Source organism: Scardinius erythrophthalmus (assembly GCF_964197995.2).
Source record: "Scardinius erythrophthalmus genome assembly, chromosome: 13".
Classification (NCBI taxonomy): Eukaryota; Metazoa; Chordata; class Actinopteri; order Cypriniformes; family Leuciscidae; genus Scardinius; species Scardinius erythrophthalmus.
The window spans coordinates 3,334,752-3,359,956 of record NC_138233.1 but is presented as its reverse complement, the minus strand read 5'-3'; the positions used below and the strand labels follow the sequence as shown (position 1 = coordinate 3,359,956).

General features: G+C 34.9%; 1 protein-coding gene across 1 annotated transcript in view; it reads right to left on the bottom strand.

Moving 5' to 3' along the window:
* snx25 (sorting nexin 25) overlaps positions 1-24,965 on the bottom strand; it is an 80,439-nt gene extending 55,474 nt beyond the window's left edge. The window contains exons 1-4 of the mRNA XM_081382459.1: positions 24,094-24,965; positions 21,791-21,875; positions 6,195-6,411; positions 1,146-1,318 (exon numbers count right to left, since the gene is read on the bottom strand). Coding sequence (XP_081238585.1) covers positions 1,146-1,318; positions 6,195-6,411; positions 21,791-21,875; positions 24,094-24,387 — 769 coding nt within the window. The 5' untranslated portion in view covers positions 24,388-24,965. The remainder of the gene's footprint in view (positions 1-1,145; positions 1,319-6,194; positions 6,412-21,790; positions 21,876-24,093) is intronic.
* Positions 24,966-25,205: the final 240 nt, after the last annotated feature.

Sequence of the window (25,205 nt, the reverse complement as noted above, 5' to 3'; positions counted from 1 at the left end):
TATCTTCTTCATTAAACCACATCAGGGGAAAGTTACGACAAGCACAAGCTAATCTGTGTGTGAGAAATATCGTTTTCTTGCATCCTGAAAGAATTGATGCTAATACGGATCCTGTGATGAACAGACAGCATTTATCTGAAATTGAAATATCTTGTAATATACTTTAATATGCCAGTATAGCTCAAAAGGTCATTGGTTCAACTCCTAGGAAATGCATGAACTAATAAAATGAAACGTAAGTCACTTTTTGATTAAAGTGTCTGCCAAATGCATAAATGTAAATGTAATAAACTGGTGTCATAAAACAATGAAAGCTAACAGATCTGTCTTGTATTCATTGATTATATATGTGATGTTTTATGCAAATTCTGACTGACTTCTACCCGAGAATCCGAGGTCACGTTGCACTACTGACAAGTAGAGATGCACCTACTAGCCTCGAGTACTTTAGTGCTTTTATAAAACAGTTACCACACAATACAAAATATTAAAGCCAAAAAATATGTATCAGTGCAACTTTCATGAAGTAAAATCACTAAAAGCCTTCCTTCCGCTGGAAAAAATAGTCCCTGACTGTGAACAGCAGCAGAAGTTACACACATTATTTCACCGTTAGATGGCGGCAAACACTGTCTTTATGAGTGAGTCAGTCGAGAAGACTTTTATATTGAAAGGGCTGAAACTTGTTGTAAACACGGAGAAGAAAGACGCAACTGACAAATGACTAGCGTGTCAGAAAACCCCTGAACTGTTAAAAGGACAAGATATCGCAACGGACATTCAAACGGATATTTTATTACGAGTACAGGACTGAGATGAAGGAAGATGCTAAATCTACTGTAAATGCAGGTACACTCGCTAACTCGATCTCTCACATTACTATAAGCTTTAATGAATAATATCAGTGAGAACAATATGTTTACGTTGCTAAGAGTGGTTGCTAGGGGTGTTGTGTAGTGATACACAGAACCGTTGGGTGAAGCGGTCACGGCCGTGATTTATCACAGCTATTGACCAATCAGAATCAAGGACTGGAACTAACCGTTTTATAATTCTGAATAATCGGCTATGGGTCTCGGCTGAGAAATGTCATATGGTGCATCTCTTCTGACGAGAATAAGCTCAGAGCGTGTGTGCCAGGTCACCTTTAGTAGCGACGACCTCCACCAGCAGGAGGCGCAGGCTGCGGGAGCGGGCGTCCCGTACGGGGAGCAGGCGGAGCATTAGCAGACGAGCACAGCAGCGCAGGAAACGCAGCTCCTCGTCAGGATTCATCAGACACGCGTGTAGTGGGAACGCACGAGGATCTTCCTCCAGCCTGGAGACACACACACACACACACACACACACACACACACACACACAGAGAAAGAGTGTTATTATGATATAACAATCATGACAATGAAGCACTAATTCATATCTATATGATATATATGAAATTATAAATGATATGAGATATGATATATGATACTGTATGTGATATGAGATATGACATGAGATATGACATGAAATATGACATGAGATATGATATGATATATGATATGATATATGATACTGTATGTGATATGAGATATGATATGAGATATATGATATATATGATACTGTATTTGATACGACATGAGATATGACATGAGATATGATACTGTATGTGATATGAGATGACATGAGATATGATACTGTATGTGATATGAGATATGACATGAGATATGACATGAGATATGATACTGTATGTGATATGAGATATGAGATATGACATGAGATATGATATGATATATATATGATACTGTATGTGATGTGATACGACATGAGATATGACATGAGATACAATATGATATATGATACTGTATGTGATATGAGATATGACATGAGATATGACATGAGATATGATACTGTATGTGATATGAGATATGACATGAGATATGACATGAGATATGATACTGTATGTGATATGAGATATGAGATATGACATGAGATATGACATGAGATATGACATGAGATATGACATGAGATATGATATGAGATATGATATGATATATATGATACTGTATGTGATGTGATACGGCATGAGATATGACATGAGATATGACATGAGATATGACATGAGATATGACATGAGATACGATATGATATATGATACTGTATGTGGTATGTGATATGAGATATGACATGAGATATGATATGATATGATATATGATACAGTATGTCATATGAGATATGATATATGATATGAGATATATACAATATGATAGATATATGATATATGATATATATTATATATATGATATATTATATGATATTTAAATTTTCTGCAAAACAATCATGCCAATCAAGCAAAAAATGTATAACATTTTTAAAATCTAATTATACATTATATTATATTATATTATATTATATTATATTATATTATATTATATTATATTATATTATATTATATTATATTATATTATATTATATTATTGGTTTTACATTATTTTTATTTTATATTATTATATTTTTATTTTTATTCTTCGCCAATATGCAAAACAATCAAGCCAATAAATCATTCTGGAAAATTTTAAATAGCAAAAAAAAGAGAAATTATTATTTTGTTTATTTTATTTTTCATTCTAAATATATTTAATTGTAATACATTCTATATTATATTATAGGTTTTATGTTATATTAATTTTATACTCTTTTTTTTCTTCATCTTTGGCAATGTGCAAAACAATCATGCCAATAAAGCACTCTGAAGAAATTAAGCTGCAAGAGAAAGAAAATAATAACTTGTTTGTTTAATTTATTTAGAGATACGATATTCAATGCAATCGCTCCATTAAAGCATTTAAAATGTAGGAAAAGTAAGAGATCAGAAGGAGAAATCATATATGAAGAGGGAAATATTACAAAACTAGACCGACAGAAGAGAGGAAGAAGAAGAGAAGCAACAGAAGACGTCTGTCCACTCAGCTAATGAGCTGTGCAGATCGATCGCTGACACACACACACACACACACACACACACACACACACACACACACACACACACACACACACACACACACACACACACACGGCGGGCAGATATGCTCATTACTGCATCCACATCCATCACGCACACACACACACACACGGCGGGCAGATATGCTCATTACTGCATCCACATCAATCACACACACACACACACACACACACACACACACACACACGGCAGGCAGATATTCTCAATATTGCATCCACATACATCACACACACACGCACGCACACGCACGCACACGCACGCATGCACACACACGCACGCACACGCCTTCGAACACACACGACGGGCAGATATGCTCATTATTACTATATCCACATAGTAATCACACACACATACACTGAGAGAGAAAGAGTGTGGGTAATGGAATAATGCAGACAAGTGTGTAAGTGTGTGTGATGTTTTGTATAAAACAAAGGGTCACATTACAGGCTGGAGTTTAAAATATTAATAAATCAAACAAAAAAAATTTAATCTCGTGAGTTAGTGAGTCTGAGTGTGTGTGTGTGTGTGTGTGTGTGTGTGTGTGGCTTCCTTTCCACCAACAATCCAGACATTTCCTGGATTTCAACAAGCACAATAGTTTTACATTCTTGTGATTTTCCCACTGATAGTTTATTTTAATAACTCGCTGTTATTAAAGTAAAGAAGAAAAAGGCTTTCGCTCGGGCGATCCAGATTACAGCGCTCGGATGTTTAAAGAAATCCCAATAAACACTTTTCAGTTTCGGTGCGTCTTTAAAGAGAAACACACAGTATTCAGAAGACTGAGGTCAGTAAGAGTGTGAATGTGTGAGAAAGAGTCTCTTCTGCTCACCAAAGCTGCATTTATGTGACCAAAAATACAGTAAAAACTGTGAAATATTATTATAATGTAAATCATCTGTGTTCTATGTGAATATATAGTAAAGTGTAAATTATTCCTGTGATCAAAGCTGAATGTTCAGCATCATTACTCCAGTCTTCAGTGTCACATGATCCTTCAGAAATCACTCTAATATGAGGATCTGATGATCAAGAAACACTTATGATTATTATCAATGTTGAAAACAGTTTATATTTTTGTAAAAACCGTTACACATTTTATTTGTCAGGATTCTTTGATGAATAGAAAGTTCAAACGAACAGCATTTATTTGAAAAATAATCTTTTGTAACATTATTAATGTCTTTACTGTCACTTTTGATCAATTTAATGCACTCTTGCTTAATGAAGTATTCATTTCCTTCACAAAAAAGGGATTTGTAAAAAATGTGTAAAAAATACAAATATCATATAAATACAATAAAAACCAAACAAACAAAAACAGCAAGTCATATTATACAAGATTTTTTTTAAATTAACAAATGATTAAAAAAAAAAAATCCAAAACCTTTTCAGGCATAATCTTACTTCATAAGTCCTTAAGTGAGGCAACTTCATAAAAGAGCACTCTACTCGTATTAATGTCTCACATAGATTTAAACATCTCTCGATATTATTCATGAGGCATTTAATACAGAGAAGATTAATCTCTAAACATGCGATCGGTCCATAAACTCAGACATAAACCAGAGCTTCAACTATTCCGTCTGACTTACTTTATGAGGAGTTGAATCTCAAGGTTTAATCTTTTAGTCTGTTTTCAGCTGAACGTAGCGTCTGGCATCCAATAATCACAATCATTTTTGTGCTTCTGATATGAAACAAAGTCTCAGCTTTCAAATCCGGCCAGTTTTACCCATAAACTCAAGCAATAAGTGTGTTTTTTAACTGATCATCTCTTCCTCTTCACTACTGGTTACAGCAGCAAATAAACATGATGAACATCAGAAGGAATGTTTTAAAGATACAGAATCACTTCCTGAAGTCAATCATGTGATCCGTCAATCAGCGTTTCAACCGCCGAAAGATGCCAATAAAACAATAAACGTCTTATTTTTATTTTATATTATATTTTATTATATTTTAATAAATTATATTTTTATAATTTTATTTTATTTCATAATTTTTTTATATTTCTAATATTATATTTTAATTATATATTATTTCAACCACCGAAAGATGCCAATAAAACAATAAACGTCTTATTTTTTTTTTATATTATATTTTATTATATTTTAATAAATGATAGTATTATATTTTTATTTTATTTCATTTTTTTTTTATATTTCTAATATTATATTTTTATTTATTTTTTCAACAAAATGTTCATTGGCTTTCAAATAGACAAAAAATAAATAAACTAAAAAAAAAGACAATAATAAGAAACACATTACAGGACATCTAGAACAAAACTAAAATATTATATTTTAATTATATTTTATTTCAACCGCCGAAAGATGGCAATAAAACAATAAACGTCTATTTTTTCCTCAAGAAAGCCTTTCAATGACCATCAACTCGATAAATAGCTGGAAAAATAACTCTAGAGAAGATTAAAAATATGCACTATATTACATATTCATGTTACTTTAACTTAACCTGTCCTTCAATATTTAATATATGTTTGAGTAAATCCGTCATGAACAAAAGTTATTAAACCACCGTTTAAATGTTTATATTTCAAAAGTAGAAACATAATTATGTCATTAAAAATTTAGTACTGTAACGTTATTTTATAAAAACTGCCTAATGTGAAATTTAAATGTATACAGATCAGTTGTTATTATAATTTTTACCTTTAATTTCACAATAATGTACCAGATGACAGGATTCCTGTTTAATAAATACTAGAAAAAATAGAAAAAATACTAAATATAGCCTATATCTCATGTACTACACCTGAAATTATGTACATATACAATTATATATATATATATATATATATATATATATATATATATATATATATATATATATATATATATATATATATATATATATATATATATATATATATATATATATATGCGCCATTGAGATTACTGGGAAAAAGTGTCCCAATCAACCTAAATTCACCCTATTTACATAAATATAATACATATAAATCTCCAAATGAATCGAGATTGGAACCGAATTGCAAGTTTGTAAATCAATCAGTGAAATTTGAGTTAATTCCCTGCTCTAATGTTTAGTCATTTTGAGATTTGCAAAAGATAAATCATACATGTTGAAAACAAACCAGTTCACCGAATCTGCCGGTTCACCTTTCCTCAAATAATAATGCACATTCTGCAAACAATGCTGTGCGTCTCACCGTGTGTTAGCCGCTTTGAGGTCGCAGAAGTGTGTGTGGAGGGTCTTGACCGTGTCGTTACACACCAGGTTGACCACGTCCACCTCGGACAGACGCATTCGCAGCTGTTTGGTCATTTCCCAGAAGTCCTCCGACAGCATCTGGTACAGCTGGCCCTCATCTCGGCTCAGCGGGACGTACCACGACAGAATATAGTCCCGATAGCTGTAGTCAAACACTGCAAAGAAAGAGAGAGTTGTTACTGGTTGAGTTGTTACCACATTCAAAATGATAATTTTTCGGACAAAATGCTCATCATTTTGCAAAATTGCAAAAGTTAAATATTTTTTATAGACTAAAATTGTATTGTAACATCAAAATGTTATGCATATATAAATAAATATAATATATATATATAAAATCTGAAATTGCATACAATTTTAGTCTATAAAAAATATTTTACTTTTGCAATTTTGTAAAATGATGAGCGTTTTGTCAAATTAATATGATTTTATATATATGCATAACATTTTAATATTGTTAAATTTTGTAAAAATTGAATGCATATAATATATATATATATATATATATATATATATATATATATATATATATATATATATATATATATATATATATTGAATGCATATAATATATATATATATATATGCATTATATTTGTACAAAATTCAAAAAAATATATTTTTACATTTTGTAAAAAAAATATATTTTTACATTTTGTAAAAAAAATATTATATATATATATATATATATATATATATATATTCATTTAATATTTTTATAAAATTACAAAATATAAAAATATTATACTTTTTATATAGAATTATATGCTCGAAATGTAAGTTGGGCGGGGCTTGATTTTGTCTGTGGAATTGATTGGATGGTTGTGGTTTGCTATTGGATGATCTCATGTGAGTGACAGGTTGCCCTGCCCACATCATCAGAGAAGAGAAGAGATGCTGCGAGAGGAACTTATTCTGATTCAAGATTATTAAAACAATAATAATGTGTAGCGATAAATCATTTATACCGTAATAAACACTGCAATATTCCAAAGGGGAAAAAAATTTGCATTGTAAATTTTGCATTTATGATGACTTTAAAGCTGCAAAAAAACACACAAGCCACTTCTCAAACACTTCGAGACGACACACACACACACACACACACACACACACACACACACACACACACACACACACACACAGGGCAGATGGCATGAATGTGATGCCACTACCAGAGGATTACCAACGACTGCAGACTACAGTCCTCTTATGACACTCGAATCCACACACACACACACACACACACACACACGCAGTCATCACGAACAGATCGAGAGTGACAGTGACGCCCTTTGTGCAGCAGTTTCTGAACGCTTGGTTTGCAGGCATTTTTCCTCCCGGCTATTAATAGTCACAGTGACCTCATAAAATGTGCTGACTTTCCCCAGCTGAGCAACAGGAAGTGATGCGGAACCCGTTCCCATGCCGTTTCCTTCAGACGCCTTCCTCTTCTCAAGTGACACGGCAGAAAATACGCAAGACTGAGAACTTGAGCAATTCTGTCACACTGTCGACTGCAAGAAACACCATTTACAGTACATACAAAAATAATTAAAAAATAAAACTAATAGAAATGAATACAATACTGAATAAAATAATAAAAATATAATAAGAAATATATAATATAATAAATAAATATAACAGATAAAAATAAAGTACAAAATAATAAATTATTTTTTTTTTTTTAAACTTGCTGCAAAGATGCTAGTTTGTTCGTAAAAATGTATAATAAATCAGATTACACAGGTTTGGTAATAGTGAATATTTCTTCAACAAACTGAGATTTCAGATTGAAGGACTAAAACTGAGCAACAAAAGCCTGAACAAAAACCGGAAAATGGAAAATGTGCCAAAATTTAAGTAGTTATTCACTGTTTATATTCCTCCAGTGACATCACGAACGGGTCACTGAACCCCAGAACCAGGTCAGTCCGATAGTGAATCATTAAGAACTGCATTGTGAACTGAATCAACCGATTCACTTAAAAGATCAGACTCAATTTGATTCGAACAATGATTCATTCTTTGTAATTGAATGGAAAAGTGCAACATGACAGAACTTTAGCTTTTCATTTTTGTGTTCTGCAGAACTGTGTTATATAATTCTAGAATGTCAAGAGGGCGAGGAAATAATGACAATTTTCATTTTTGTATGAACTACTATGAACACTTTTAAGCATGAGCAATGGGGTTCAAGTGATTCTTGCTTTGGCAAACATCACTAATGAGGATGAAATTACATCTAATCATCTCGATTCATAAATCTGACACCCAGCTGAGCTCAGATACAGGAGGGAGTGTCAGACTCTTCAGCTCTCGGAGTCAGAATGAAAGATCAGAAACAGCTTCGGTGAGTTTCACACATTCGCTTTAACAAGACCTGTGATTCATGAGTCACTGAAACCTGCTAGAGACTCAGTGCTGTTTTATACACTCATCCTGTCAGGAGAGAGCGAACGAGACAGGCACAGATTACTCAAGTGCTCTTTTGGGTTGGACTAGTATCCAGTCACCTAGCAACCACCCGAAAACGCCTAGCAACGCCCTAGCAACCACCTAGAACACCCTAGCGACTGCACAGCAACACTTTTAAAACCTCTGAGAACTTGAGGGTGGGTTCCTTTGACTTGGACTAGTACCTATTCAAATCACCTAGCAACCACACTGAACAGCCTAAAATCCTTAGAAACTGCCTAGCAACACCCTAGCAACCACAGAGAACACCCTAGCGACTGCACAGTAGGGCTGTGCAATTAATTAAATTTCGATTTCGATTTTTTTGGGTCCCAACGATCACCAAAATAGTACAATAGAGTAAAAACGATTATTTTGCTATATTCTGTTTTGAAAGAATGCTCTAATTTTGTCTTGTGTTCTGAATGACACGCGCACGCGCACATCCGCCCCTCCCGATGCCATAAACTCTCTCAGCTCGAATGTTTAAACTGATAAGACTTAAAAAAAGTGAAAATGATAAACTTTAGTTACGATGCAATGCTGGCCCGATTGTGCAACTGACAATTCCGTCATGTCCCGACTCCTGAACGCGAGAGTGTAGTTTCAACGCTTGCCTTGTCCAACACATTCAGAGAGAGAGAGACAGAGAGAGAGAAGACGCAGCGCTGCTGAACACTCGCGCGGTTTGTGAAATTGCGTCTTGGAGAAAGTTTTTAAATGATTGATTTGATTTTATAATCTGTGTGGATTCATTTAGGATACTCATACAATGTACATGCTAAAGTGAATCAATGTTTGCGGGGGAATTTACCGCATTATAAGAGGTAGACCTGCGGGAATTATTAAAATACTCACTGAAGTATTATCTGTTATATTATTTATTTTAATAGTTCAAAAAGTACAATAAATGTTCAAATTTCGATTTTTTTAAGAATTGTTGAAAGGTGTCTTTGGTAACACTTTACAAATTAGCATTAGTTAACTACCTTAGTTAACATTAACTAATAATGAACAATACTTCTACAGCATTTATTAATCTTAGATAATATTCATTTCACCATTTACTAATACGTTATTAAAATGAAAGGTTGTATTTGTTAACATTAATTAATGCACTGTGAACTAACATGAACAAACAATGAACAGCTGTATTTGTATTAACTAACATTAAAAAAAGATTAATAAATACTGTAACAAATGTATTTCTCATTGTTAGTTCATGTTAGTTAATACATTAACTAATGTTAACTAATTAACATTATTGTAAAGTGTTACCGTGTCTTTTTAATAAATGCAACACATTCCCAAAGTCATGTGAAATAATCGTGTTACATAATCGTGATTTCAATACTGAACAAAATAATCGTGATTATGTTTTTTTCCATAATCGAGCAGCCCTACTGCACAGCAACACATTTAACCTCTGAGAACTTAAGGGTGGGCTCTTTTGACTTGGACTAGTATTAAATCACCTAGCAACCACTATGAACAGCCTAAAATTCTTAGAAACTGCCTAGCAACACCCTAGCAACCACCGAGAACATCCTAGCGAGTGCACAGCAACACATTTAAAATCTCTGAGAACTTAAGGGTGGGCTCTTTTGACTTGGACTAGTATTAAATTACCTAGCAACCACTATGAACAGCCTAAAATCCTTAGAAACTGCCTAGCAACACCCTAGCAACCACAAGAACACCCTAGCCACTTCACAGCAACACTTTTAAAACCTCTAAGAACTTTAGGGTGGGCTCTTTCGACTTGGACTAGTATTCAATCACCTAGCAACCACTCTGAACAGCCTAAAATCCTTAGAAAATGCCTAGTAACACCCTAGCAACCACATAGAACACCCTAGCAATTGTCTGTTTTTTCACATAAAGCGATTGAATGACTTCAGTAGATTTGGAATATAATGCATGAGACATATGGACTACTTTATGGTGAGATTTTATCCTGGTGGACAATAAAACAGGCAAAAAAGCACAGATTTAAGGAAGGATGTGCAAAACATTAAAAAAAAACTAGTTATCATTCTAGTCTTAACGCCACATATCGCAGACCAGGGTAATTATCATTAACTAAATCTATTTTAAAAAGTGTGTAAAGTAAAATAAAGCTGAAATCAAATAAAAAAATAAATATTAGTTGAAAAACTTAAACTAAACGAAAATAACAAATGTTGCCTTGACAATAAACTGAAATACATTTTTTAAGCTCTAAAATGATTAACTGGAAATAAATAAAAACTAAAATGAACTAAAACTAAAACTGAAATAAAAATAGCAATATTTAAAAATAATAATAATAAATAATAATGATAAAAAAATTGATGGAAAAAAAATATAAAAAATATGAATATAAAAAAAAAAAAAAAAAACACTGCCAAAGACCTTTAAGACATGAAAATTAAATGAGTTATAAATCTTCCTCTGGTCATCCAATGAAAATTTCCCACAAATCTCAACCGCTGACCTTTAAACTCCACGTTTTACACTCAATAATAACGTCTATCATAAGACTGCTATTGTGGTTTCGCTGATCAAGGACTAAACATCCGTGAACTAAATCTCAATAAATAAATAAATAATGAGACAGTTGAGTCATTCAGGTTGTTCACAGGAAGCACAGCTTTGCTATAAATACAACATGAGAGAAACAGTGTTGTTAATTATTTAAAGCTCGAATCAATGTGGTCAAGAAAACAACAAACTACTACAGACATAAAGCATCCATTTTCATTCTCTGCCTAGTTTCTCTTTAGGTCCGTTTATCAGATTCTGACAGCACATATGAGTCAAACTGGATCCCAAACACACCGTTTGTTTACGCCGCGTGACGTTAGTGCTGATGAGATTTTGTCATCTGTGCGTAAAAATAAAAAAGCACCCAGCAGGGAGTCTGATAACAACCAGCGTTTGCACTGCAGATGTGCTCATTATCACAACATCACCAAAACATGCTGGAGAGTCCGGCTCACAGACAACAGAGATCCGCATACTACTACCATTACTGCAGGATATGTTATGTGTATAGTATGTAAAATATTCTGAATGCATGGAATTATGCATTATAGACATTATGTATTATTATATGTATTATTATACATTATGTATTATTGACATAATACAGTAAATTCGGCTCTATATACAGGTTATGAAAACCCAAAATTCTAAATCTCAGAAATTTAGAAAATGTTCATAAGCTGTAAGCCATAATCATCAAAATTATAACAAATAAAGGCTTGAAATCTCTCACTTTGCATGTAATTTTCTCTATAATATATTAATTTCACCTTTTAAGCTGAATTACTGAAATAAATGAACTTTTGCACGATATTCAAATTTTTCGAGTTTCACCTTTAATAGAGCTAAGGTTTCCCATAATGCAATGCTCTCAACTTCTCCTTTCTATTTTGTGTGTCAAATGAAGCTGTTGGAAATATTAGCTATGGCTTCTGACTCATTTGAATGACAATCACAATCATGGTCATGATGGATTCTCTGCCAATGGCTCACTAGATAGAAAATTACACACAGGACTGTCTTCCGTTCTCTGGCTCGACAGGAAGTGTGTGTCATGAAAAACTGATTTACATCATCTATGACACCTGATCTTGGGTCAGTAATGTGGTTAAGCAGCTAATTAGTAAATCAGAGAAATGTGATCAGTGGATTATGTTAAACTGTGGAACACACATCTACATTGTGTGAAGGCAAACAACTTTGAAACCGCCTAGCAACACCCTAGTAACCACCTAGAACATCCTAGCAAATTCATAGCAACACACTTCAATCCTCTCACAACTTGAGGGTGGGCTCTTTTAACTTGGACTAGTATTTCGTCACCTAGAAATCACCCAGAACACCCCAGAATCATTAGAAAGTGCCTAACAACGCCCTAGCAACCACCTAGAACACACTAGAAAACGCATAGCAAAACATTTAAAACCTCTTAGAATTTTGAGGGTGGGCCTTTTGACTTGGACTTTCACCTAGCAGCCACCCAGAACACTGTATAGTTTAGAAACAGCCTAGTAACACCATAGCAACCACTTAGAACACCCTAGCAACACATTTAAAACCTCTGAAAACTTGAGGGTGGGCCCTTTTGACTTGGACTAGTATGCAGTCACCTAGTAACCACCCAGAACACCATGAAAACGTTAAAAGCTACCTAGCAACCACCTAGAACACCCTAGCAACTGCATAGCAACACATTTAAACCCTCTGAGAACTTGAGGATGGGCCCTTTTGACTTGGACTAGTATGTAGTCACCTAGCAACCACCCAGAAATCGTAAAAAACTACCTAGCAATGTCCTAGCAACCACCCAGAACACCCTAGCAACTGCATTGCAACATTTAAAACCTCTGAGAATTTGAGGGTGGTCTCTTTGGCTTGAACTGGTATGCAGTCACCTAGCAACCACCCAGAACACCCTAAAAATCATTAAAAGCTACATAGCATTAGCAACACCCTAGCAACCACCTAGAACACCATAGCAACTGCATAGCAACATATTTAAAACCTCAGAAAACTTGAGGGTTGGCTCTTTTGACGTGGTTGATTTTGCGATCACTAAGAACACCCAATCACTAGCAACACTAGCAGTTTGTGAGCAGCAGAACACAGTGCTCGTGTATTGGAGTGAAACACCCTACAGTCAGTATGAAGGACCCTCTGTGACGGAGACCCCGCCGGGTCCGGCGCTCACCAGCGCTGTGCGTCAGCTCTGTGTTGGTAACAGGGTCTCCAGTGTGACGAGCTCTAAGGGGATCAAACCGTGCAAGCAAGCTCATTATTATAATCATGATGTCATTCGCAGCGTTCATTAAGAGCCTTTCAGAAACACCCGCGGAGTGAGGCGGAATTCCTCATTCATGTTAACGCTATTAGCTGTCATGTACAAGCAGCGGTTCCTGGTCATGTGATCAGACAGAGGTGCTCGAAACATGGTCTAAGAGAGTGGGACATTTATAAGTGTATCGATTCAAAACGATTCTTGAGGTCATGATTCAATTCAAATCGCACTGCTGATTTATCTGCAAAAAAAAAAAAAATCCACCAAACAGAAAAAAGGAGAAGAAAATAATAACAACTTTGTAAAAATATACAGAAGGCACACAGAGGCCAAGCATTATTATGTTTTGGTCTCGTTTCTTGTAATATTGATAAATGTCATCTTAACAAAAACAGAATAAAATAAGAGTATTGTTTACAGTAAACTGCTAAAAATGAAATAAGTTTCATCCTAATTGTTTCCAAATCTATAAAACATTGCATATTATTTAAAACATGCATATGATTTAATTATATATATAGATAGATAGATAGATACACATGTATAATATTAAATATACCATATTTATATATCAATTAAATAGTGCTTTCAAATCGATTCATTGCGATAATATATAACCACACATATTATAGCCTACTATATATATTTACAGACTTTCATGTTAGATGCGATTAATCGATCTGACATAAAAGTAAATATAAAAAGAAAATGTGAATTATAATAAACATATGAAACAATTAACTACTAAGTAAATATAGCAAATTACTGTAATATGAAGCATCGCAGAACAATTCATCAAAATTAAGCTTTCTGAACACAGACAAAAAGCTTTGTGAAGTATTAAAAAAACTACAAAAAAATGCTTATGAATGCATATAAACAACCTGAAAAAAACTGAAATCATCTACAAAAAAAGCTTTAAAAACACAAATGTCTTGACCCTCACACAAAACTTTCCCTGTTTTATGCTGTGATTATGTAAAAATAGAAAGTATCATTAGCGCAGTATGTGAACAATAGAATGGAAAGTTGGAAAACAATGGGAAGTTCCCACCATAACAGAAAAACAAACATGTGTGTGTGTGTGTGTGTGTGTGTTGAGGTGAAAGACATGTTTGATAGATTCAGTTAGTGGTTTGTGTTATAATGTCATTCCACCCACACACTCCAACAGAGACAGATAATAAGACAAACAGGAAAATGACAGCGACTGTTGTCTCAAGCCTATAGCAAAGCAAACCAGCAACAAGAGACCGAGAGAGAGATTATAGCCATTCTTACCCACAAAATAATGGCGACTGGCAGTCTAGAGATTTATTATTTTTATTTTTAGCACAGACAGTATCTGGACACTTAAGTTGCACTTACAAATATGTGAATAAGTCTGCATTAGAAATATATTATTAATAACAATAATAATAATAATAATATATTTTACGCATTTAAATATTATTATTATTATTATTATATAAATAAACATGATAGATAGATAGATAGATAGATAGATAGATAGATAGATAGATAGATAGATAGATAGATAGATAGATAGATAGATAGATTAGGGCTGTCAAGCGATTACATTTTTTAAATCGAATTAATTTCATGATGTGCAGATGAATTTATCGCACATCATATTTGGTTGAGAAATTAAATCTCTAAATGAGTAAGTCATTGAATCATTCATTTGATTTGTTCAAACAGCTGATTCACTCAGGAATGAAGTAAATGACTCTCTTTGTGAATCATTGGTTCACTCAATTGATTTGTTCAAACGTCTAATTCATTCAGGAATGAAGTAAATGACTCTCTTTATGAATCATTGGTTCACCCGATTGATTTGTTCAAATGGCTGATTCATTCAGGAATGAAGTAAATGACTCTCTTAATGAATCATTGGTTCACCCGATTGATTTGTTCAGTGAATCATTGGTTCACCCGATTGATTTGTTCAGTGAATCATTGGTTCACCCGATTGATTTGTTCAAACGGCTGATTCATTCTGGAATGAAGTAAATGACTCTCTTTGTGAATCACTGGTTCACTCAATTGATTCGCTCAAGCCACAGATTCATTCAGAAGCGAAACACCGCTGTGTGGCTCGAAGACGCACAACAGTTCTGCTCTGGCTTTATAGGTAATATTATCGTTGGTAAAACTGAGCAAAAACATAATATTGTGTCTAAAATATAATACAATATAAACTTCTTATTTATTGAACTGTTGTATAAAACCAATATCACATTTGCAATCCTGCTATTCAGGACAAAAACAGCACTGGTGTGATATTACTGACTATAGGCCAATCATATCACATAAATATGAGACAAAAGGGGCATTTTTACCCTGATATCTTGAATCTTAGGGGCGTATTATGACATTCAGACTTGATTTGATATTTTAATATCTAATTCTAATGTAATGACATTCAGGCATTTTAAGTCTATAATCGGCTCACTTTTGAGACTGCTGTAGGACTCGAACCGAGATCTGAAACTGATCGGCTCCTGGACTCTAAAGCTCAGAGATTTACCAGAGAAATCCAGTCTGAGCACGGGAACACAGAGGTCTTGTGACCGACAGAGGTCAAAGGTGAAACAAATACCTCTGACGCTGATGTGTGCTGAGCCATATTCACCTCTTAACAAAAACATAGACTATTTAAAGGAACAGTTCACCTCAAAACGGTTGTCATACTCACTCCCATGACAAATCTCTCTTTTTTCCACTTAAACACAAAATGATTTATACATCTCATAAACTATGAAAGCACACAGCGACTATAAAGTGCTCAAAAAACATTTTCTTCTGCAGTTGTTTAATAGCTTTGTGTGAGGAACAGACTGAAATTGTGTTTCACACTAAAAATCTTTCCCTCCACAGCAGATCTCAAACCTCATGTTGTTTAAACTTCATTTGTCATGTTCATTAAAGGTACAATATGTAAGATTTTTGTAATAATTTCCTGCAGTTGTGTACTTACAAGATCCCAAAAGTTCCCCAAGATTTTTAATTTCAGAGAAATTCCAGTTTTAAATAATGACTCGTCCCTGTTCAGTGTCGCCTGACAATGACGTAATATCCGCGTTATCCCTGGTTTCCGCTAGTATTCCCATAGTAACCATGGCGACAGACGTGGACAACTGCGTTACGTCTAGCGGCGCGCTCACGCTGTTGTTGTTTCGTTCAAACATTATGGATCATGGCAAGCAGACTTTGGGACAAAAGGAGAACTAAAACGAGGATCAATATCAGCGTGGCGTTTTCGAGATGCCGAGAGCTAGCGTCCGCGACTAACTTCGACTCGACAGAGACGCGCAAATGTAGAGGTGAGCTAATGCAGTGGTTCCCAACCTTTTATTGTCTGAGACCCCCTTTTTCCCAAGAAAATATTTTAGGGCCCCCCCCCTTCACATTTAATGATATTATCGCTCTTGTTGGCTAGCAGCAAGGATGACAAAATATGTTGTTTTCAAGCAAACGGTAGGCTATGTTTATTATAACCAGATATGTTTATGCACAAATAATAGCCTATAGCCTAATATTGAAAATACAATAACAAAAACATCAGTGGGCCATTTGTAATTTAAAAACGTAAGCCTAAGAGTAGCCTATAAATTGGCCCTATTTGAATCGCAATAAAAAAATATCAGTATTCACACTGGTGTGTAGGTAAAAAAAAAAAAGAATGAATAGCCTATATAGGCTATTACAAAATTACTGCTGTCTGGGACCCCAATACTTGCATGTTATTTGTGAGGCTTTATCAATAAGTGTGAGGATCTACCGGTCGTGAGTAATTTGGTCAATGGTGGAGAGATCTTTAACAGGGTAAGACATCTTTATCATCCTCAAGGGTCAGTCTGGCCCATTTGTATTTGTTTTTTAAGGCTGTCATGGTTAAAATCCCATTTTTGGTCAGCCAGGCCAGGGAATGGATCAAATTAGCTAATGTAATATGATCGTTCTCCTTAAAGCATGCATTCCTTTTTTTTTTTGCGCTATAGCGATCGTTAATAAACATGCGTTTGTTAACAGAATAATGCGTCTTTTGGAGCCGGAATTACTTTGTGTTTGGCTATGACGAGTCACGCAGGTCAAGTACCACTACTCCGCAGCGGCGGCGATCCGAACCAGTGTTAAATAGTCCCAATATAAACACTTATTATAGGTGTACCATAGTGATTCAGAATAAGACAAAAACACAGTTTGGAAGATGGATTCATAATGAACTCGCTCATTATATACATTTTGTAAATTTTTAACATAGAAGAAGTTACGGACGACTTGAATGCTCATTACTCAAAACTTTTCAAAATATGACGCGACCCCCCAGAGAGCTCGCCGAGACCCCCTTGTGGGCCGCGACCCCCTGTTGGGAACCACTGAGCTAATGTACATAAAACTAATCAGTGTTATACAGCTCAACATGATGAAATGTTAGAATATGATCAGCATGTTATGCTAATGTTGATCTCGCTCACTGCTAGTCTCATACAACAAACTAACACACAGAATAACATTATAACTTTAACACACTCAAATGCAGTTTAGTGTGATAGTGTAGAGCAAGTGAAACAGCGCTGCGTTCCCTCACAAGTTTCATTCGTCTAATAAACTGCCCTGTGTGAGTGTTATTCAGCACTAGCGGGTAAGTTAGTTCGGCAGAATGAAGTGTCCTCATCTCTTTATATCCGCGGGACTCGCGTGTGGCGCTGAGATCTGTCTCTCATTAGCACTCGCGCCGCTTCATTCCACAGTCATGCTAAACACATCAGTGTATTCACTCATCCATAAACATTATTAGATCCATCGGCATGACGACAAGATCCATAATTCCGCTTATGCATCATCAACCGACGGCTTTGTTTTTGTAAGAGGTTAGCGACAGCTAGCGGCGAAAAAACATTACATATTGCAGCTTTAAGGGACACAATATCAAATGCGTCACTGACATCAAACTTGGCGCAACCAAAAAGTAAATGCATTAAATTCAAGATATATATTGAGTATCAACAAAAGGCTGAAGAATATTGAGATTTTTCAGCTCTAAACATGAATAATAACACAAATGATCATTGGACTTGGGAAATAATTACATGGAGGATTATGGGTAATTTCACACGAAATATTATACAAAAAACATTAAGTGCATATATTTGATTTATTAATGAAATTTTAACTTAAATGAAACATGTTCCATCAGCTCGTGCTTCACGTGTCTTTCTGCTGTCAAATCTGCACTGATTTATATAAAGAAAACATAACAATAACTTTGATAATGTTAGTAATATTTCAACCGGACTGAAGCAGCTTCGGTTTACTTGATTATCCAGACATCATTTATTAGAAAAATCATGAGCATCAAATATTGAGCATCATGAGCATCAAATTTCTCAATCATCATTTAACGGCATTATATGGTTTAAAACTAAAATAAGCATTAAATATCATCTTACTAAGACATATTATTGGCAGATATTGTTTTTTATATGCATTTTATGTAAGTATCTGCTATACTGTTATATAGATCTTATTGATTTACATTATAAGCATCATAATTTTTGTCCATATAAATATCAGCATCTGCAATAAATTACATATTTTTGCTCAGTTTGGGCCATAAAAGCCAAATGGACCAAATATGATACTCAACAAAAAAATACGCAAACTATTTTTAATGTTTATATTTAATAGCATATGAGCTTTTATAGTATATTTTCTTTTTTTCTTTTTTTTAGCTTGATTTTACAGTTAATAAAAGATCAGTTGAACATTCTTCAAAAAAAAAACACCTTTTGTGATCAAAGGTGTGTAAATGATGACAAAATTGTAATTTTTGTGTAAAGAAACATAGATTTCCTTTTGCATTTACACATGATACTTCGTTAAAAAAGCACTTTGTCATTATGGGATGTTAAATTATTCAACCGAATGTAGGTCAGAGAAAACCTGCTCACAATGACAGGAAGACTAAACATCTCCATTCTCCACCTTAAATAATCAGAAGACTAAACATCTCCATTCTCCACCTTAAATAATCAGAAGACTAAACATCTCCACCTTAAATAATCTGAGTATTATATATATATATATATACACTCACCTAAAGGATTATTAGGAACACCGGTTAAACACGGACTAGTTATGAGTTACGGCACTGAAGCTTGAGTGATCAAACTACTGTTACACACTGATGTCACATGTCTCAGTGTTCACACTATCCATCCTAAACAGTGTGTGAGATCAGAATAAGTGTGTCCCAAAGCACAGTGTGTTGAAAAGAGTGTGTCAGAAGTCCTGGATGGTCTACTATTCCCAGTGGATTTTCGAAGTGTGGATCCGTGCTCATTATAACAGCTAATATTACCCACAATCCACTGCGCTTTGGAGGAGGAACTACAAACTAGGGGTGGGAGATATTGACAAAAATGAATATCTCGATATTTTTTTTCCAATATCTCGATATCGATATTCAGACGATATTTTTGCCATCCTTCAAAGAAATGTGTGCAAACTGGCAAAGAAGGTCCAGTTGGTCTTTTGACTTGCTGCATTTTACCTATGTAGGCTATAAAAGAAACAATAAAGGAGCTAACTAAACAGAATCTGAGGAAGCCCCTATCTTTTTCCACTTACAAAAAAAAAAAAAAAAAACGGAACTAGGCACCTTTTGCAACAGTGATTATTAAATCAAACAACAATATTGTTGATGATAAATTCAAAGTAAAAAAAAATATTTTCAAAACGCTATCAATCCATCCATTTTTTCCCCAAAACGCTATAAATCCATCCATTTCCCCCCCCCCCCCAAAATTGATGGTTTGTCTTTTAAAAAAAGTCTTTTGTCTTTTATTTTTCGTGTTTGCATTTATGGGGAAAAAACAATATTACGTGTCAGTTCTCCATTATGGACGCGAGTGCTCTGAAAGCGGCAAAAAGACTAAAGACTTTCAAACTTTCACAGAGACCTCAAAACAAAAAGCACAAAGCCTTTCTTTAAAACAAATTTCGTTTTGTATAAATTGTATCTTAATTTTAATACATTTTTCATTAACCAATTTCCTGGATTTAATACATTAAAATTGAATATATAAATATAGGCTAGCAATCACAACATAAGGCGCCGGTGCTTGAACTGGAGATTATATCATCATGAACCGAACTGTAGCCTACTCGCCTCACATGCCTAAAAAATGTGAAATATATTTACAGAAAGCTGGTTCTAAACAAAACCATCCAAAACAAAATAAAACTATGTAGCCTAATAAATGTGCATTTCTCCGTTGCGTTCACAGCCTACTGCGAAGATCGCGAGTCATTATAGCCTATCGTCAACTTCATCTTTGCAGCCGACACAGAAATTAATAAACAATTTAAAATGTCTTATTGCAATATTTTACATATTCATAATCATTACTTTTGGTGGATCTTTGAGGCAGCTTTTTAGGTTAATGGCGTTTTGGAAAAGAGCTCTTCACGTAACGTTTCACCAAGGCACAGCGGCCCTTCAGCACATAAGAAAAAAAGAAGAGAAAAAGCACGGACTTACTAATTACGAAACGTTGATGTGGTTGAACAGGTGAAACAGTCACAAATTCCTCTGCAACTCAAACCTTCTCAATACGAGTTATGAAGGAAGAGAACAGCATTACAGTTTTCAGCGCGTCCTCCTTTGATTGCTGTGTTCTGACCGAAAAAGTGCGTGCAGGAGCACATGCGCAAACGGTTTGTAAAATGTCCTTTTGTAAAATGACATATGATAAAATAAAAATAATTCATATATCATTTTAAAAACGGTTTTGTGCATGTGCTTCTGCGCGCACTATTTCGAATTTACGTATGCGTTTTTGACGACGCGGGACTATGGGCTGGGCCACTCGGAGGGTGCTTCCGCAAATAGTACTGCCCTACAGTATTAAAAATCGCCACATATAATTGTTTAGAAGGTTATTGTGTGAGTTATTTGTTTTCTCTTTAACTTCTTTCAGCTCTTTTCATGTTTGGGGGGTCGGATTGTACAAATTATGAAATATTCGATATCCCAATTTTGCATATCGTCCAGACAACAATTTGGATATTATCGTCTAAACGATATATCGCCCACCTCTACTACAAACACGAGTAAAAAGTGTTTAAAAACTACAAAACATGGCGGATGTGAGCGACGGCTTGTGTACTCTTCTGCTACACACTCAGAAGTATCTACTTTTTCTTCACAGAATGAGCACACACTTTCAGGGCGTCGTGTAAGTAGGCGAACTGAGACTGCTCACCTTCTTTAAGGGCTTTATCCACATTGAGAGACACGACGACCCTCCGGGTCTGGGCCGAGTCCAGCAGAGGAACACAGAACCGGCCCTGCGGATCCAAGTACACCATCAATCACACACTCATGACAAACACACACACACACACACGAGCACGATTACAACACTTACACGTCCTGCAATGATCCTGTGTGGAATATATACTGTACAAACCCATTTCAGTGCTATTATTACAACACATTTTATACAATATATTATTACACGAGTGTAATGAGGTGGAGATCGACAGCACAGTCGCAGCAGAAATGAGGGTTTGTGATTGTGTAATATTTACCTTTGGATATACTGAATCTTTACAGTTCAATATCTGTGTTTTTGTTCTGTTTACTGTGTGAATGAACCACAATAAACCTGGCAATTTATTTGATTTTATGTATTTATTTCTAAATCAAAAATTATTTAAATGAATAACTTATTTTAAATTAAATTAAAATCTATATTCATTTTTTTTATATATATATGAATATATGAATGGATAGATAGATGATGGATAGATAGATAGATAGATAGATAGATAGATAGATAGATAGATAGATAGATAGATAGATAGATAGATATATATACATACATACATACACACACATACTAGGGTTACATTTATATGATTATGATCATTATTAATGTCGCTTTGTCTGTTGCAGTATCTGCATCATCTATCTATCTATCTATCTATCTTTCTATCTATCTATCTATCTATCCATCATCTATCTATCTATCCATCATCTATCTATCTATCTCTATCTATCCATCCATCATCTATCCATCATCTATCTATCTATCTATCTATCTATCTATCTATCTATCTATCTATCTATCTATCTATCTATCTATCTATCCATCATCTATCTATCTATCTATCTATCTATCTATCTCTATCTATCCATCCATCATCTATCCATCCATCCATCAACCATCTATCTATCTATCTATCTATCTATCTATCTATCTATCTATCTATCTACCTATCTATCTATCTATCTATCTATCCATCATCTATCTATCCATCCATCCATCAACCATCTATCTATCTATCTATCTATCTATCTATCTATCTATCTATCTATCCATCATCTATCTATCTATCTATCTATCTATCTATCTATCTATCTATCTATCTATCTATCTATCTATCTATCTATCTATCTATCTATCCATCCATCCATCAACCATCTATCCATCATCTATCTATCCATCCATCAACCATCTATCTATCTATCTATCTATCTATCTATCTATCTATCTATCTATCTATCCATCATCTATCTATCTATCTATCTATCTATCTATCTATCTATCTATCTATCTATCCATCATCTATCTATCTATCTATCTATCCATCATCTATCTATCTATCTATCTATCTATCTATCTATCCATCATCTATCCATCCATCAACCATCTATCTATCTATCTATCTATCTATCTATCCATCATCTATCTATCCATCCATCAACCATCTATCTATCTATCTATCTATCTATCTATCTATCTATCTATCTATCTATCTATCTATCTATCTATCTATCTATCACCTATCTATCTATCTATCCATCATCTATCTATCAACCATCTATCTATCTATCCATCAATCTATCTATCTATCTATCTATCTATCTATCTATCCATCATCTATCTATCTATCTATCTATCTATCCATCATCTATCCATCCATCAACCATCTATCTATCTATCTATCCATCATCTATCTATCCATCCATCAACCATCTATCTATCCATCATCTATCTATCTATCTATCTATCTATCTATCACCTATCTATCTATCTATCTATCCATCATCTATCTATCTATCCATCAATCTATCTATCCATCAATCTATCAATCTATCTATCTATCTATCTATCATCATCCATCTATCCATCATCTGTATATCTATCTATCTACCTTTCATTCATTCATTCATTCTATCTATCTATCTATCTATCTATCTATCTATCTATCTATCTATCTATCCATCTATCCATCCATCCATCCATCCATCCATCCATCATATGTATATCCATTAATTTGATTTATTCATCCATCTACCTATTGTTCTACCTATCCATCCATCCATTCATTCATTTATCCATCTATCTATCCATCCATGTATCTATCTATCTAGTCACATTATTCGAATCAATCACAGTGAAAGTGTGGATTGTTGTTTGTCTGTAGATGTTAGTGTAGAGATGTTGTGATGTGACATCATCATCCTCCTCATCATCATCCTCATCATCATCATCCTTACCATTAACTTATTGAATAGATCGGCGAGCTTCGCTGACTGTCTCTTAGTGGTGTCGAATCTGCTGATCTTCAAGGGGCTTTTCCTCACCAGCAGCCCGAAACTCCCCAGCAGAAAACACAGCAGGGCGAAGGACACGTAAATAAAGAGTTTGAGGAAAAACGAGGTGAGAGTGAGTCCTCCGGAGCCGAGCTGGAAGAGCAGGAGCACCGCAACCGAGACACCGACGACCAGAGACGGGTAGACGAGGACCGCAGACCCGCTGCTGGCGCTGGAGCTTCGGCCATCAGGACGCATGATGCTGCTGATGATGGGAATGATGGGAATGCTGGGAATGACATGTCCTCGCGTGCGCACAGCAATAGACAGGTCGCATGCTCGAGTTCACACTCATCACAATGTGTGCATTCAGTTCACACACGATGATCCGGAGCCGCTTAACACGAGAAATACACGTGCAACATGTTGCATTAAACGGTTTAAAATGACAGCAAGAGCACCTGAAATTATGATCAGTCAGGTCAGATCACCGAGCGGGCTCAGCTTAAAGGGCTGCTAATTCAAATCCAACATAAAGTGCACACAAACAGGCCGTCAAAACCAAATGTCATCATCCAAATATATCAAAACATCTCGAGGAGCGTTTAGCTCCGATGCCGTGAATACAAACAACGGAGCGGCATCATCGCGCGACGGCTTTAACTCTAACGCCTTGAACGTGAGATAAAGATGTAAACACTCTTAAATAGTATCATTATATCCGCCGCGATTTGTCTAAAATGTGAGAAATAAATAACTTATTGTCAATCCATCGCAATCTCAGTCCCGCTTAGATCCCCAGCTGCCTCTCGAGTGGCGAATCTGCGACTTCTACTATGGAAAAGGGGATTTGTATGAATATTAATGACGCAATGTGACGTATGCTGAATGGCGCTGAATGATTGGCCGTTGGTGCGTAGGCTGTAGTCTGTTGGCGAATGAGCGGGTAGTAATTGCCTTATGAATAATAATTAGGCACTTGACTAGAAGCTAGCGGAAGGTTACCAAGCAACGTCAGCATTATCTGATTAATATTCATAAGACAAGTCTTCGCCGTAGTAGGATATGAAGAGAAC